At 39.4% G+C, this 12,712-nt stretch overlaps 1 protein-coding gene across 1 annotated transcript; it reads left to right on the top strand.

Annotated features, from left to right (window-relative positions):
* The first annotated feature begins 11,724 nt into the window (after nucleotides 1-11,724).
* Nucleotides 11,725-12,512, top strand: LOC108101037. The gene is made up of 2 exons (XM_017205205.2): nucleotides 11,725-11,908; nucleotides 11,966-12,512. Exons 1-2 carry the CDS (start codon nucleotides 11,791-11,793, stop codon nucleotides 12,031-12,033), a joined length of 186 nt encoding a protein of 61 aa, XP_017060694.1. The 5' UTR covers nucleotides 11,725-11,790; the 3' UTR covers nucleotides 12,034-12,512.
* The last annotated feature ends 200 nt before the right edge of the window (nucleotides 12,513-12,712 follow it).

Genomic DNA, 12,712 nt, shown 5'->3' with positions numbered 1-12,712 from the left:
TATTTTTAAAAACGGAAATGTCTCATAGATATTTCACCACACCTATCCAAAGATCGTCTTCAGCACTGCTTACTCATGGCTTTAAAATGAACAAAACTTGACCAGCATGTGGAAGCCACCTGAATGGAATATAAAATGAGAACTTCGAATGGCTTATTGCCAAAAGCATTGAATCATCGCAAGAAAGTAAACTGCTTTCCAGTTCTCCAGGCACCCGCACTTTTCCCGAACAATCACCCGCTGGCAGAGGTCCTTCCTTTGGCGATGATTCCTTGATTCCTTTCTGCGGAATAGGATTTTGTTTTTTTAAGAAAACGAACACAAAGAGAAAGAAGTCGGCCAGCATTGTGCATTGTGCGTGGAGGACAATGCTCCAAGTCTTAAAAAAGGAGCGGCTTTAAGGACGAAGGACGAGAACTGATCATGCGTGGTGTTATGTACGCTGTTTGCAGCCTGTTGAGGAAACATCTGCCCCGCTCAATTTTTTCTCTCCTCTTCTTTTTATGCCCCGTCTTCTCGTTGTTCGGTTTCTTGGTATTGTTGCTGTTGCTGCTGTACGCACGCAGGACCTCTTGGAACAGGATACTTACAAAAAGTAAGCAGTAACATTAAAAAAATAAGAATGCACCGAGAGAAATTCGTTTGAAAATTGATATTATATTTCCGAACGTAAATAAATAGTAATTTTAATAAGATAAATTTTGCACTAAGATTTACAATTGAAATTAATATTTTTAAAAACTATATTTTTTTGGAAACGAAAAATAAAATTTACGCATCCATGTCAAATAATATATTTAAGCTTAATTTATAAATGTATTATTTTAAGTTTTCAATGATTGTACATTTTTGGAAGTATATTTCTTTTAATAACTTATTTTTCTCTCAGTGAGCAAAGAAGCAAAGGCAGGCTGTACTTTCGTTCTGTTTTGCACTTATCGTGGACTCTGTACAGTCCTCGAGAAAGGACTCGCCTGTCATCTAGGAACAATGTCAAGGTCAAGCGAAGCGCGTGTTCTTCCCCGCCTACGACAATTTCCTCGCTGTTTTTTAATAGAAAAAAATCTCTCAATTTAGTGAGGCACACGCAGGATATGCGTATCCTGCTTAGTTGCATGTGCGGCATGTGCTCCTTCGCCGGCAGCTGTCACTGGCAATGATCGTCCTGTCATTTCATCCTTGGAGCGTGCGTAGTCTCAAAAGAAAACTAACAAAAAACTTGGCCAGCAAGTACGGAGAATGGGGAAAAAATGATTTGATATTTTTTAGTCTATTTCCTGCGGCTCAGCTGCCGTCAATTAACATATTGTCCTGCACCCACATAATGTCCTGCGCCCAGCAGATGTTTCTTCCCCGCCTCTCATATATATTTCAATTCAATTTTTGACAATATTTGGCTTATGCCAATCCTTTCGTTTCGGCAGTCGACAATTGCCTCCGTTTGACGCAAACCTATCGCACAACGCCAGGATTATCCCCTAGTCCTGGCCAATCCTTTCATTGTTGTTCAAGTTTTGATACGGAGCCTGTGTTTGCTCAGTGGCCTTTGACAATTTCGCAACTGTTTGGATTTCGATAGGGGACACTATTTCTGCAGATGGTAACAGGGAGTTGAAAAATCAGATCAAATTTTGCTGCTTTAAAATAGTTTAATAATTCCACGTTGCTTGAAAACTTTAAATTTTAAAAGAATTTTTTATGAGCTAAAATGTATTTAGTTAAAGTATCAAGAAATCAAATTAAAAATTGTGCGAGTACATTTCATGAATAAAACATAATTATAATTATTGTTTGAACAATTTTTAGGTTTTCAACAAAAAAAGAAATCATTCCAAGAATTACACCTTGCCGCTTTTAAATTGCCATTTAACATCAAGATGCAGTATTTTCAAGGATCATAACTCATCTATTTCTTATCAAAAAATTAGAAACATATTCCTATAGGAATGAAAAAAATGAATTGTGCCCCAGTGCGATTCCAACGAATTTCTATAATTTTAGGTGATTTTCCGATCAGCAAGACATTTGTTTTCCTTTTTTATGGATCACGCTCAGATGAAAAACAGCCATTAGGGCGTGTCGAACCCCTGGGCGGACTGACCATGTCCTAGGGTTTCGTCCTTGGCCAAGTCCTAATCTCTAATCGCTCGTCACGCTGGCAAAAGAAAAGGACGCTGGCAGGACTCATTTGAGACGCTTTAAACCAACGATAAGCATCGGCAGGTTCAAGCCGCTGGCCAAAGGAAGGGCAGAAGGAGCAATAGCAGGTAGTGCAACCCCATTGTCCTGCTCACGGATTCGTCCTGGCCAGCAGACGGCCCCTGGCAGCCGGCATTTAAAATGTTGCAATGTGCATTGTATAATTTATATCATAATTCTCCATGCATTGTGTCCCTACTTTATGGCTGTCTTGCAGCTTTATCCTGTTGCTCGGGCTTATCTTGATTTCAATTGTTGCTTCTCGGGTCCTATATTTTTTTCCGCTCGTTTTGGTTTGTTACTTACTTTTTATGGCGACAAAATTGAGACATACCGAAATTGAGTTGATTGATTTATTAGGGTGAGAATGTACAGAAAATTATGTATTCTTAAAAAAAAATTAAAAAAAATCAAGTTAACTTTCTTTAGGTCATTTTTGCTGCTTCAAAAATAATAATTCAAATTCAAAAGCACTCTTCTTTTTATATTTTACCCAAAATAATTTGGCTTTTCAGTATGCGTTTAAAATTTATTAGTAACACATATTTTTATACATCCGGTACACAGTTAAAAATTAGTCGAAGCAATTCAAAACTATATTTCGAATTAATTTTCTTCTCCCTTCCGTTTTCGATTATCGATCTATTCTTCCTTTGTACTTCCCTAAATTTCCCTGCAAAACCCCTGTAATTCCCTTAATCCAATAGTCCTATCCAATTATAAGTGCATTGGTAAACATATCTTTGTGGGTGTCATCTTTCCATCTCAAAAGAGCAAACGACTTCCTTCCGATCATGCAAATTTGGTAAAAGGAAATGAAGATTCTGGAGACAGTGGACCTGCTCTGCTACCTTTTTGAACCTGTAACCGATAGTTTCCTGGGAAAATCTTTGACCCGCCCCGTTGTAATTTGCCGAAATCCGTGATCCCCTAATGATTCGAGCTTGCTAAAGACACAAAAACTTCCGGTTTGGCAAAAAAAACAGGAGAAGAAACACAAAAGCGGGAAATAGGAAGCGCCCGATTCCGATTCGGATCGTCAGACAAAAGATGCGTAGGTACCAAGTGAAAAAAACTCGGTGTACCTGTCACTAACAACGACAGATGCGTTCCAAGGATCCAGAGATCCTGTGCACAAGGATGCGGAAGCGTCGGCCGCGGTTCAGCCAGCAGAACCAAAACAAAACCTTCAAAATAAGAATGAGAATGCGAAAAACAGAAATCAGAAAGCGGAAATAACAGCAGTCTCGAAGTCCCGATTCCAGTTTTGTGTGCAACAGTTGTCCCTGCACTCCCGAAATCACAACTGTTCCCGGCTTGTTTTGAATTTATTTCCATTTTTACTGCTGCCATCCAGCATGCCGATGGTTTTTATTTTTTCTTTCGAGTCCGGCATGTGTGAAGAGCATTAAGCCTGGCTCGAAGGAGGATGCTGCGGTTTGATAATGTCAAACATGTGTCTGCCAAGCCGCTGTGCATGCCTAATGAGGACGATGCCTGATGCACCGCCGATGGCTGGGAAATATGCCAACTCTAAACTCCTAACGGCAATCGAACCTGCCATGTGACATGTGGGAAGATTTCCATTCTGATTGAAAATAGTCAGCAGTTTTCAATTGCGGTTGAGGCAGAAGAGTAATCATGATGATGGAAAATGTAGGGATTAAAAACCTATCCCTCTATTTATTATATGTCCTTTCTCTAAATCGTATTTTGTATATGTATTATATATTTAAGGAATAGTAAAACTTCAGTTCCGTTTAAGCTTATTTAAAGAGTACACAATTCCATTCGATAAACAGCAAATAAAAAAAGAGCAATTACTCCCTATAAAAACTGACTCATCTTATTGCCAGCGCCACTTTATATCCATTTGCAGTCTCCTCACAATTTGCCATTTGCATTTGTCCAAAATCCACACGAAAATGGAGCAGTTCCAAGATATTGAAATGCCCGATGCGAAGTTATTGCGCTAAAACCCCAACTGCATGCCTGATTAAATTCGAGTACCGAAATTAAGTGTAACAAGCCAAAAGATGGAATCAAATTATGCAGGAGGAATAAATATAAACTGATGAAATTATTGAGCCATATTTTGTCGCAATCAAATTAAAAGACAAAGGCAGAAACCCAGAGACAATGAAAGGCATCCAATTTCGAGGCTGGGAAGCAATCCCGTCGAGGGCGTGATGATTGCATTTTAATGAACAAATTAAAAATCAATGCCCGACCGATCGATGATAACACGTACATTGTACTTAAATTAAACAAATTCACAAAATTTGTTATGGCGGAAGGGCGGTGGAAGGGGGTGGTTGGTCGAAGGGAGTCCATAAAGAACTGTCGATCGAACACCGATCGTGAGAATGGAAATGGCGACAATGTCGAATGCCGCCGTCTTCGCCTGCCTCCTGAACCCCATAAATCTTCATAAGCTTGTCACGTTTCCAGTGCAACAGCTACTCGTAAATATCTGCTGGCTAACCACGCTGACGAAGCTCTTCCCCCAAAATACAATAAAAATAAAATAAATAAAAGAATTCCCAGGTATATTGCCAACAGCGAAGCTTATATGCTCTTTTAAAAGGATTATGCAGCTATTCAAGATTACGTGAATAATTTTTCGTTGAGAGAAACATCATTCGAATGTTTTTATTGAAAAACAAATAACGATAAGTTTTAAACTTTCATGAGAATTAGCTAACCAGATCGAAAATATGTTCTTTTTAATGTTTCAAATATTTAACTTATGAATAATCTATGGGGCTTACATTAAAAAAATAATAGTGGGATACAAATAAAGCCTGATATTTTTATGGATATTGGGACTTTTATTTTGTTTCTTTAAGTGAATGAAAATACTCCCTATAAAATACTCTCTATAAAGAGTATAGAAATGCTACTGCTTGCCGGATTAACAATTATTTTGACATCAAATAGCCGCACGCCTGAATCGGACGAGAGTTTTGGAGCTGAAGAGGAGCTCTGGGCCTAAACCTGAACCTGGCAAGGGATGGGGCTCCCGCTCGGCTCCTCGATGCCAATGGTAATGGTAATGGTAATAATGGTAATGGTGACAATCGTCCGCCCCACACAACCAAGTTCGTGAGTGTGATGGTGGCTCGGTGACACGTACGCGGCTCCCTCTCTTGGCCAAGATGCTTTCTGGACTACCGTTTTTTGCGGCCGGATTGACTCTGATTTGGCAGTCGGGACACGTGTGTGCGAGCCAAGGCAGCCGCCGTCTCGCCTCCTCAATTTGTGGCAACGTTCAATGAAATTCGGTCGTAAAAGTTGTTGTTTATCGTTAATGTTTTGCATTTCGGAAATGTTTAAGCCACTAAGAGGGTGAACACAAAGGGGAACTGGGCGTAATGAGTGGATGAGCTCAACAACATCTGATGGTACTTTTAGTTTTGGTTATTTTTCGAAAAGACCATAAAATATTTTCCATCATTTTTGTAGCTTTTTATTTTTAAATGGGCATATTTATTTATTTCCTTGTTTAATTGTATTTTATTAAAATACTCCCTAAATAGCGATTTGCGGAAGGTTACCTTTATTTTAATTGCCGTTTCATTATTTTTTCTACTCAAGTTATGTTAAATGGTTTTAAAATGTTTTTGGTTATGGTATGGTCTTAAACAAAACTTTTCCGTTCATAATTTATTCAAAATATTGGAAAGTTGTTTAGTCTTTTAAATATACATGTTTTCGGTGTTAACTAGTATATTTTGGAATTCAATTTATTACAAATAGTTTTCCTAGTTTCCCATAATTGCTCTACTTACCCGACCTAATTCTCACCAAAGAATTCGCTAACGAGTCAATAACTTTCCTAACTCTCCCCTTTTGGTGGAGAAAACTTTTCTCAGGCAGAGGCTAAAAAAAAGTCGTCCCTCACCAGTTAGTACGACTCAAGCAGAGCTGACAGCCCAGTTAGTGGTAGAAGGCAATTGGTAAGCCAAACAAATGCCGACACTGACGGTCCACTCATCCGCGATTGACATCTTCATCATAAATAAAAGTGAAAAACCTGCTGCTACAGTTTTTCCCGAGATCTCAATCTGAATGTGGCAAGTGAATGCCAATCAAGGAGACAAACAAACAGCGGACAAGTTGGGGCTGCAATCATGGCAATAACAAAGCCATTGACATTACAATTACAATGGCCATTACAATCACAATTACCATCTTGCCAAATGAAGCCATCGTGTTGGAGCTAAGGAAAACGCATAATTACTCCAAAATATTGCGCCTGTTCGCTAATGGTTGGAGCAAATAATCCAGAGCAGAGCGGGGCAGAGCAGCTCCTTCAGATTTTCAACTTGACGCACACTTAATTATCGGTGGACGGCGTGGCACGCCCGCCTCGTTTTGGCTAGGTGTTAACAAATTCATTTCACTCGGCTCAGAAACTGTAACTGGTTTGCTTTACAGCTCCATCACGTAGAGCTGGAGCCCCCAGAGCCTTCATCATCGCCCGTTTTTTTCCTTCACGGTGGCTATATCGCAGCCACATGGCTCTTTAATCTTGTGGCAGAGAGGCGGCAACATTATTTGCATGCTGATTAGCCTTCAATGTCAGTCGCCAGACAGGTTGCACCTCACTTTCCCATGGGCCCCGGGTTTTCTATCCCCTGCTCCAGTTTTCAATACTTTTGACGTGCCTGTTAATTGATTTAGAGTGCCAGTGAGCCAGTGCGGCAACTCCATCGCCAACTCGATCTCCATCTCCAAGTTGGGTCTATGATTATAGAGCGCCACTTGCTTGTTATGGCCAACTTTGGCTCTGGCCACTGTAATGACTCTCAGCTAGAGCTGCTGCTGCTGCTGCCGGTAATTGTTGGCCATTTTACTCTACGTGCTGTCTCATGGGGGGTTCCCCGCCACACTCCCCTGCTCCTCTTTGCTCGCAAATGTTTGCCTAACTGCTCAATCGTGCAGAAATGACAACTTTATTAGCAGTTGGTGGGCGGCTACGACAACCAGATTTACAGATTAACGATTTGTTTAAATCAAACTGGGGGAAATTATCCAACTTGTTCCGGAGAATATTTTAATAATTGTAATTATATATGATATATTGGTGCAAAATTCTGCCAAATAATTTTATTTTTCAAATATTCGGATTTCGTAAAATGGTGAATTTTTTTATTCAACAAAAACATAAGGAGAAGGATTTTATTCCAACTGCAAAATACTAAGAAAGTTAGTTTAAATTTTTATTTTGACAAGGGCATATTGTGTAGAATTCGAGATGAGCTATTGGCCCTGGTTTAAAAATTTCTAACACATAAGCTATAAGAAAACCTTGAAAAAAGCAAGGAGCCACATGCTAAAACTTCGTTTAATGTTTGAGGAAATTTCCAGCAATACTTAAGGAAAGGCCCACTCCACTTTTAAGAACACCTTGAGGACGTACTGTACTTACAGTAACTACTCTCGTTACAGCGATTTCGAATCGAGGTTTCCCCAGCGAAAACACCAACATGTGCTGGAAATTTCCTCCATCGGGCATTCCGCGAAAGCAGAAATCACTCCAAATGTTCGAGAGGGTCAGTGGAACACCTTGCCGGGGCATCGAATTCGGTCCGCCACCATTTTTTTACGCTCGACGGGAATCAGAGACATGTGCAACCAGAGCAACAGATTGCCAAGGGGATTTTAGGTAGGGATAGGGATATAGGGACAGGGATGTGCAACAAATGAATCGAATCTCTGAGGGCTGGCAGTTGGTGGTCGCAGCAGGTACTTGGGTATAGGAAAGGTTCGGAGGATCAGCAGCATCCTGAGAGCAACAGGCTGCACTAGCCCAAATGGATTCCTTTTTTAACATTCAGAAGAGATTTACTTTTGTGTTTTGTTCTTGACCCGGCAGCTGGTATGGAATTCTTGTAAAATGGTTGCAATCACAACACAGCCAGACTGCAGATCCTTTTCCTAGACAAAATCAATAGTATCTGATGATGATAAAATCGCCTGTTGCTTCAGCGATTTCTAGATCAACATATCCTCATTGCAATCGTGCTCTGACTAATATATTTCTGTGGCAATTCTGCGATTCGGCCAACACCCAACGATTTAAAAGAGTTCAAATAGTTACAACGCACATTTACCAGTTCCAATGAAACTGTCTATTCGATTATGGCTTATTTGTATTCCTTGCTGGATTCTTTACGCGGTTTTTATGCAAAACAGGCAATGTCTGGTTGGCTAATGAGAAGTGCTATTTCCAATAGGAATTCCAAGTTGCGAATTATTTTAATTCAAATCGTTTCTAACGAAAACTAATGAGGGAAGCATGGTAGATTTACTAAGTTTTCAATTCTTAGAAGCTTATGTAGTTATTTCTGAAAGGGTGTAACTAATAGATTAAAAACAGTTCGAAAAGTTCATAAATGGCAAAGGAGTACCTATACACAAAACATTTTTTGGAATAGCCACTATGCATAAGCAAACAAAACTGCTTAATTTAATGATAATGAAAGCAATATTGCTAAAGTATTTTGGTTTAAAAATATTTACTCCTAAAGAGAACTCAAGCACGGCAACTGGACATCATACTTAAAGCTCTCCCTTTCCCGTGCGAAACCCCCTAATTAAACTGGGCTGCCATAACCCTAACATAATATTTAATCAACATTAAGCGAAATTATATGCATTCAAAGAGAGCTGGAAGAAACGACTTTTAAGGGAGAGCTTAAATTTAACTGCTGAATTTTATCGAGTGAAATGTTTGCGGCATGTCGTCGCTCATTGATGCCACACACGAAAAACTACAAAAAATTAAAGCAAGTACGAAAAAAATGAGGAGCAGACGCGAGTGAAGCCTGATGGTGACCGGCTGCCCCAAAAAGGTATTGGTTTTGTCTTACTGAACCTTTGTTTTAGTTTGGGCCGCGAAGCCAACCAAAATCTGGTCAGTGGCAGCAGCAGCAGGTTGAAAGTGGATTTTGGGGCATGCATAAATAAATGATCAGCGTGCAGCGATCGGAGGGAATGCGGTTTTTAATTACACAGCCTTGCAGTTGACATTTTGGACCCGGGCATATGGCACGCGTTGGGGCATAGACAGATACCAAAAAAATAAGAAGAAAGCAAAGGACAGTGAGAGTTTGTTGACACTGGGGCCAGCTGCTCTGGAGAAATGTTTGAACAGCTTAAAGTTTGCCGGGCTGCTGTGTTAACATTGCGCAAACATGGCCACAAAGGACATACATTTCCGCATAAATGTATGTATTTCCATTGTGGCATCTTTTTTCTTTCCCCTTGAAAACAAGCCAAGAAGTCAAAGGAAAAGGAAATCATTCTGTTTCTTATTCGCATTCGCATTTCTTACTTCCACCCCAAACTGTGACGACTACTGTGTCCTTTGTCCTGCTTCGAGTTATTTTTTTCCTACCTTTGACTGACATATTTCATACAATTGCTTGGCATTGTGTTGATTTTCCATGGCTGTTAAATTGATGGATTGCTGTGCGACTTCTGACACCACACACAATTGCAATTCCCCCTGCTGTCGCTGGCCGTGAAGGAAACTCCTCAAGGATCTCCGGGGAAAATCTTAAGCAAGCATGCATAATGGCAGTGACAACTGCCGCCAGTTTCCTTGGATCCTTGGACTCGTGACTCCGCTGAGCTGACATTTACGACTTTTTTGGGGGATTTTTAGGCGACGTTTTTATGGATATCACATTAAATCTGCGCTAACGAGAAAAGTATACATATTGCGTTGGGGAAATAAATCAGTCAGTCACAAATTAAGAAATCCGTTTTGGTTTTGGTTTCAAAAGAAATTCACCGATTGAACAAAGAAATGTAAAACGAAAACTTAGATTGTCTTACAATTATTCTTAAGAATTTAAACAATTTTTAAACTTTGAAATAAACCTGACCTGACGGTTTATCTTCAGAAGCGGCTAGAAAAAAGTTGGTTGGCGGTGAACATCATAACCTTAACAAAAAAAAGTGATATGCGTTTTAAAGGCAATATATTTCTCGAGGTAATCAGGAAGAGTTTTTAAAAGTTGAATAAGTCATAATAATATTGTTTCACAATTCACAATTTATTTTAGCATTATATAGTATGATGTTATAAAATATTCTTTATTACATAAGTATATTGAAAAATAAATATTTCAACATTCTATTTTATCTAAAATTTGTACATACACTTTAAATATTTATATTTAATATGAACAAAAGGTGTACTAAGTGATAAGCACTTTTTAAATTTGTATAGGAAACTTAAGACTTATAAAGAAATGATCAACACTAACTTTTATTTCAGTTCTTAAACATCTGGCAATCCTCATAGCCAACCCTTCGTCTAAGATGCACTTGTTTCACTTGAAGCCAAGTCCACAGTGGACTTCAGATGTATCTATTACCCTCGAGAAGTTTTGAGTTTCGCCGAGAATCAGCTGACAGAGAGAGATGGAGAGAGAGGGGGAGCCAGTGAGAGAGGGACAGAGGAGCCAAGAAAGCGGACGCAGCCACTTGAGAAATCCACCTGCACGACTGGAAACGATCTGCGATCTGTGGCGATATATATACATGTATATACCCCTCCGACTGGCCGGACTCGCCTGCAGTTTTAATTTTGGTTGCGTCGTTCTTCAGTTGGCGCTGCTATAGCTGCTGTTTCTACTTGAGCAAACTGCAGATTACCCGAGTTGAGCCCTTAAGTGTGTTCCATATCAGGTTTATCATTCGCTGTCATTGTCGTCGTGGCTCCGAGACAAGCATACGCTTCACTGACCCAACGAACGAACGAACGAACGGATTAAATATATCATTTTTGTTCCCTCTTTAATGAAAGGGTTGAGCTGAACCGCTCAGTCCGCTTCGTTGGCCAGTTGGTTGGAAGCTCTCGGCTAACACCTGAAAATTGCAGCTTACCCAAAAATAAATATAAAACGGAAACTTTGTTTCGGGGACAACGCACATTACACACTAAATATGCTTTATGAAGAAAGTCCTCACATGGATATGGCCGAAGGGTTGGTAATATAGCCGAGCGTAATGATTGATATTGAGGAAGTTGCCTTGCGGTTATATTACAAATATCCTTTTCGGCGGGGTACTACACTAAACGAATTGTCTTTATTCAAAAAAATTTTACGTTGGTAATAAATATCGATCATAATATTTTTGTAATTGCGGTACTAATTAAAATCGGAATTAAATAGTGAGCTATAATTTTTAACAAGTCCCAATAATATTTCATTGAATTTAAAATTAATTAACTTCTTTGATTAAAGCTGCGCAAATCACTTAACAAACAGTAGAATAAATATCAACAGGAAGTCCACTTAAAATAAATAAAATAATTTAAGTCAATTATTCTTTAAAATATTGTTTATAATTAAATTTAGTAGTGTTTTTTCACAGTATAGTTAATTTTATTTGCGTTGCGAGTCGTGGGCTAATAAAGTCCTTTGCAAAAAGTTAACAATTAAGCAATGAGAGGAAGCACAACAGGGTGTCCAAGAAATGGAAAAAGTAGGCTTCACTTAAAAATTATACTGAAAATAGCATAAGTAAACATAACATCTTTAAGACAAACAAGACTTGGCTAATTTTGAAATGAGGATTTCTTGGCGAACGTTTCCCAAATTGCTGATTGTAGTGCCCTTACTCCATTTGTATTTGGCACACTGTGTTAAAGCCGAATCTGAGGATCTTAAGCGACGCAAGGAATCTGGTAATTATACCTAATAAATATAAAAGTTTTTTAAATAAAAATCGATTGATTTGTCAGAGCAACCTAATGTACAGAATGTGAACATTGCCTGGATGATGAAGCAGGCAAAGTTGCGAAAAACGTAGTTGGACACCCTGTACGGAAGCTCCACGGGGAGGAAGTAAATGCACACAAATTACCCCAAGCCAAAAACTTATCGACAAGCGTCGCTCGAACTGAAACGGAAGCAGAAAGTCAAGGTGCAAAACCAAAAATCATTACACCTGTTCACAAACACACAACAAGCCGGGGAAGATGTGAGTGTAGAAAGCGTAGAAATCGAATGGACAGCGGAGAATAATGTGAGGCACGTCGAGCCACAAAATTTAACGCTCGTAGTTCATCCGCAAGGGTTGAAGAAGTTCTTTTTTGGGGTTGAGGTAACTCGGTTTTCGGTTCGACCATATTTTTTCGGGGAAAACTTGTCACGGTGCATGCTCACCGCTTTTTGTTGCATGTGGCAGGCGACACAAATGCGGGCCAAACGAAATTTTTACTGTTTTGATATCTGAAATTAATAAACTTAATGAGCGACCAGCGACAGATAGACATCTGCAACAGGTTACACTTTTTGCAGCTGCACTTGTTCTCCCCGCAAAAGGATTTTGCACGAAATTGCATTTTAATTGTTTTGTTAAATTTCATTTTGGCCACTCGATGCTGGTCACTGATGGTACTTGGCATTAACACTTTTTAGCAGGCGAACACCGCAGCTGCCTTTCCTTGGCGATCGGAGAAAGGCCTGTTAGGAACGGGTTCTTTTAT

The sequence above is a fragment of the Drosophila ficusphila genome, unplaced genomic scaffold (assembly GCF_018152265.1).
Source record: "Drosophila ficusphila isolate 14025-0441.05 unplaced genomic scaffold, ASM1815226v1 contig_791, whole genome shotgun sequence".
NCBI lineage: Eukaryota > Metazoa > Arthropoda > Insecta > Diptera > Drosophilidae > Drosophila > Drosophila ficusphila.
The sequence above is the reverse complement of the archived record's forward strand: the minus strand, read 5'-3'. Positions and strand labels throughout refer to the sequence as shown.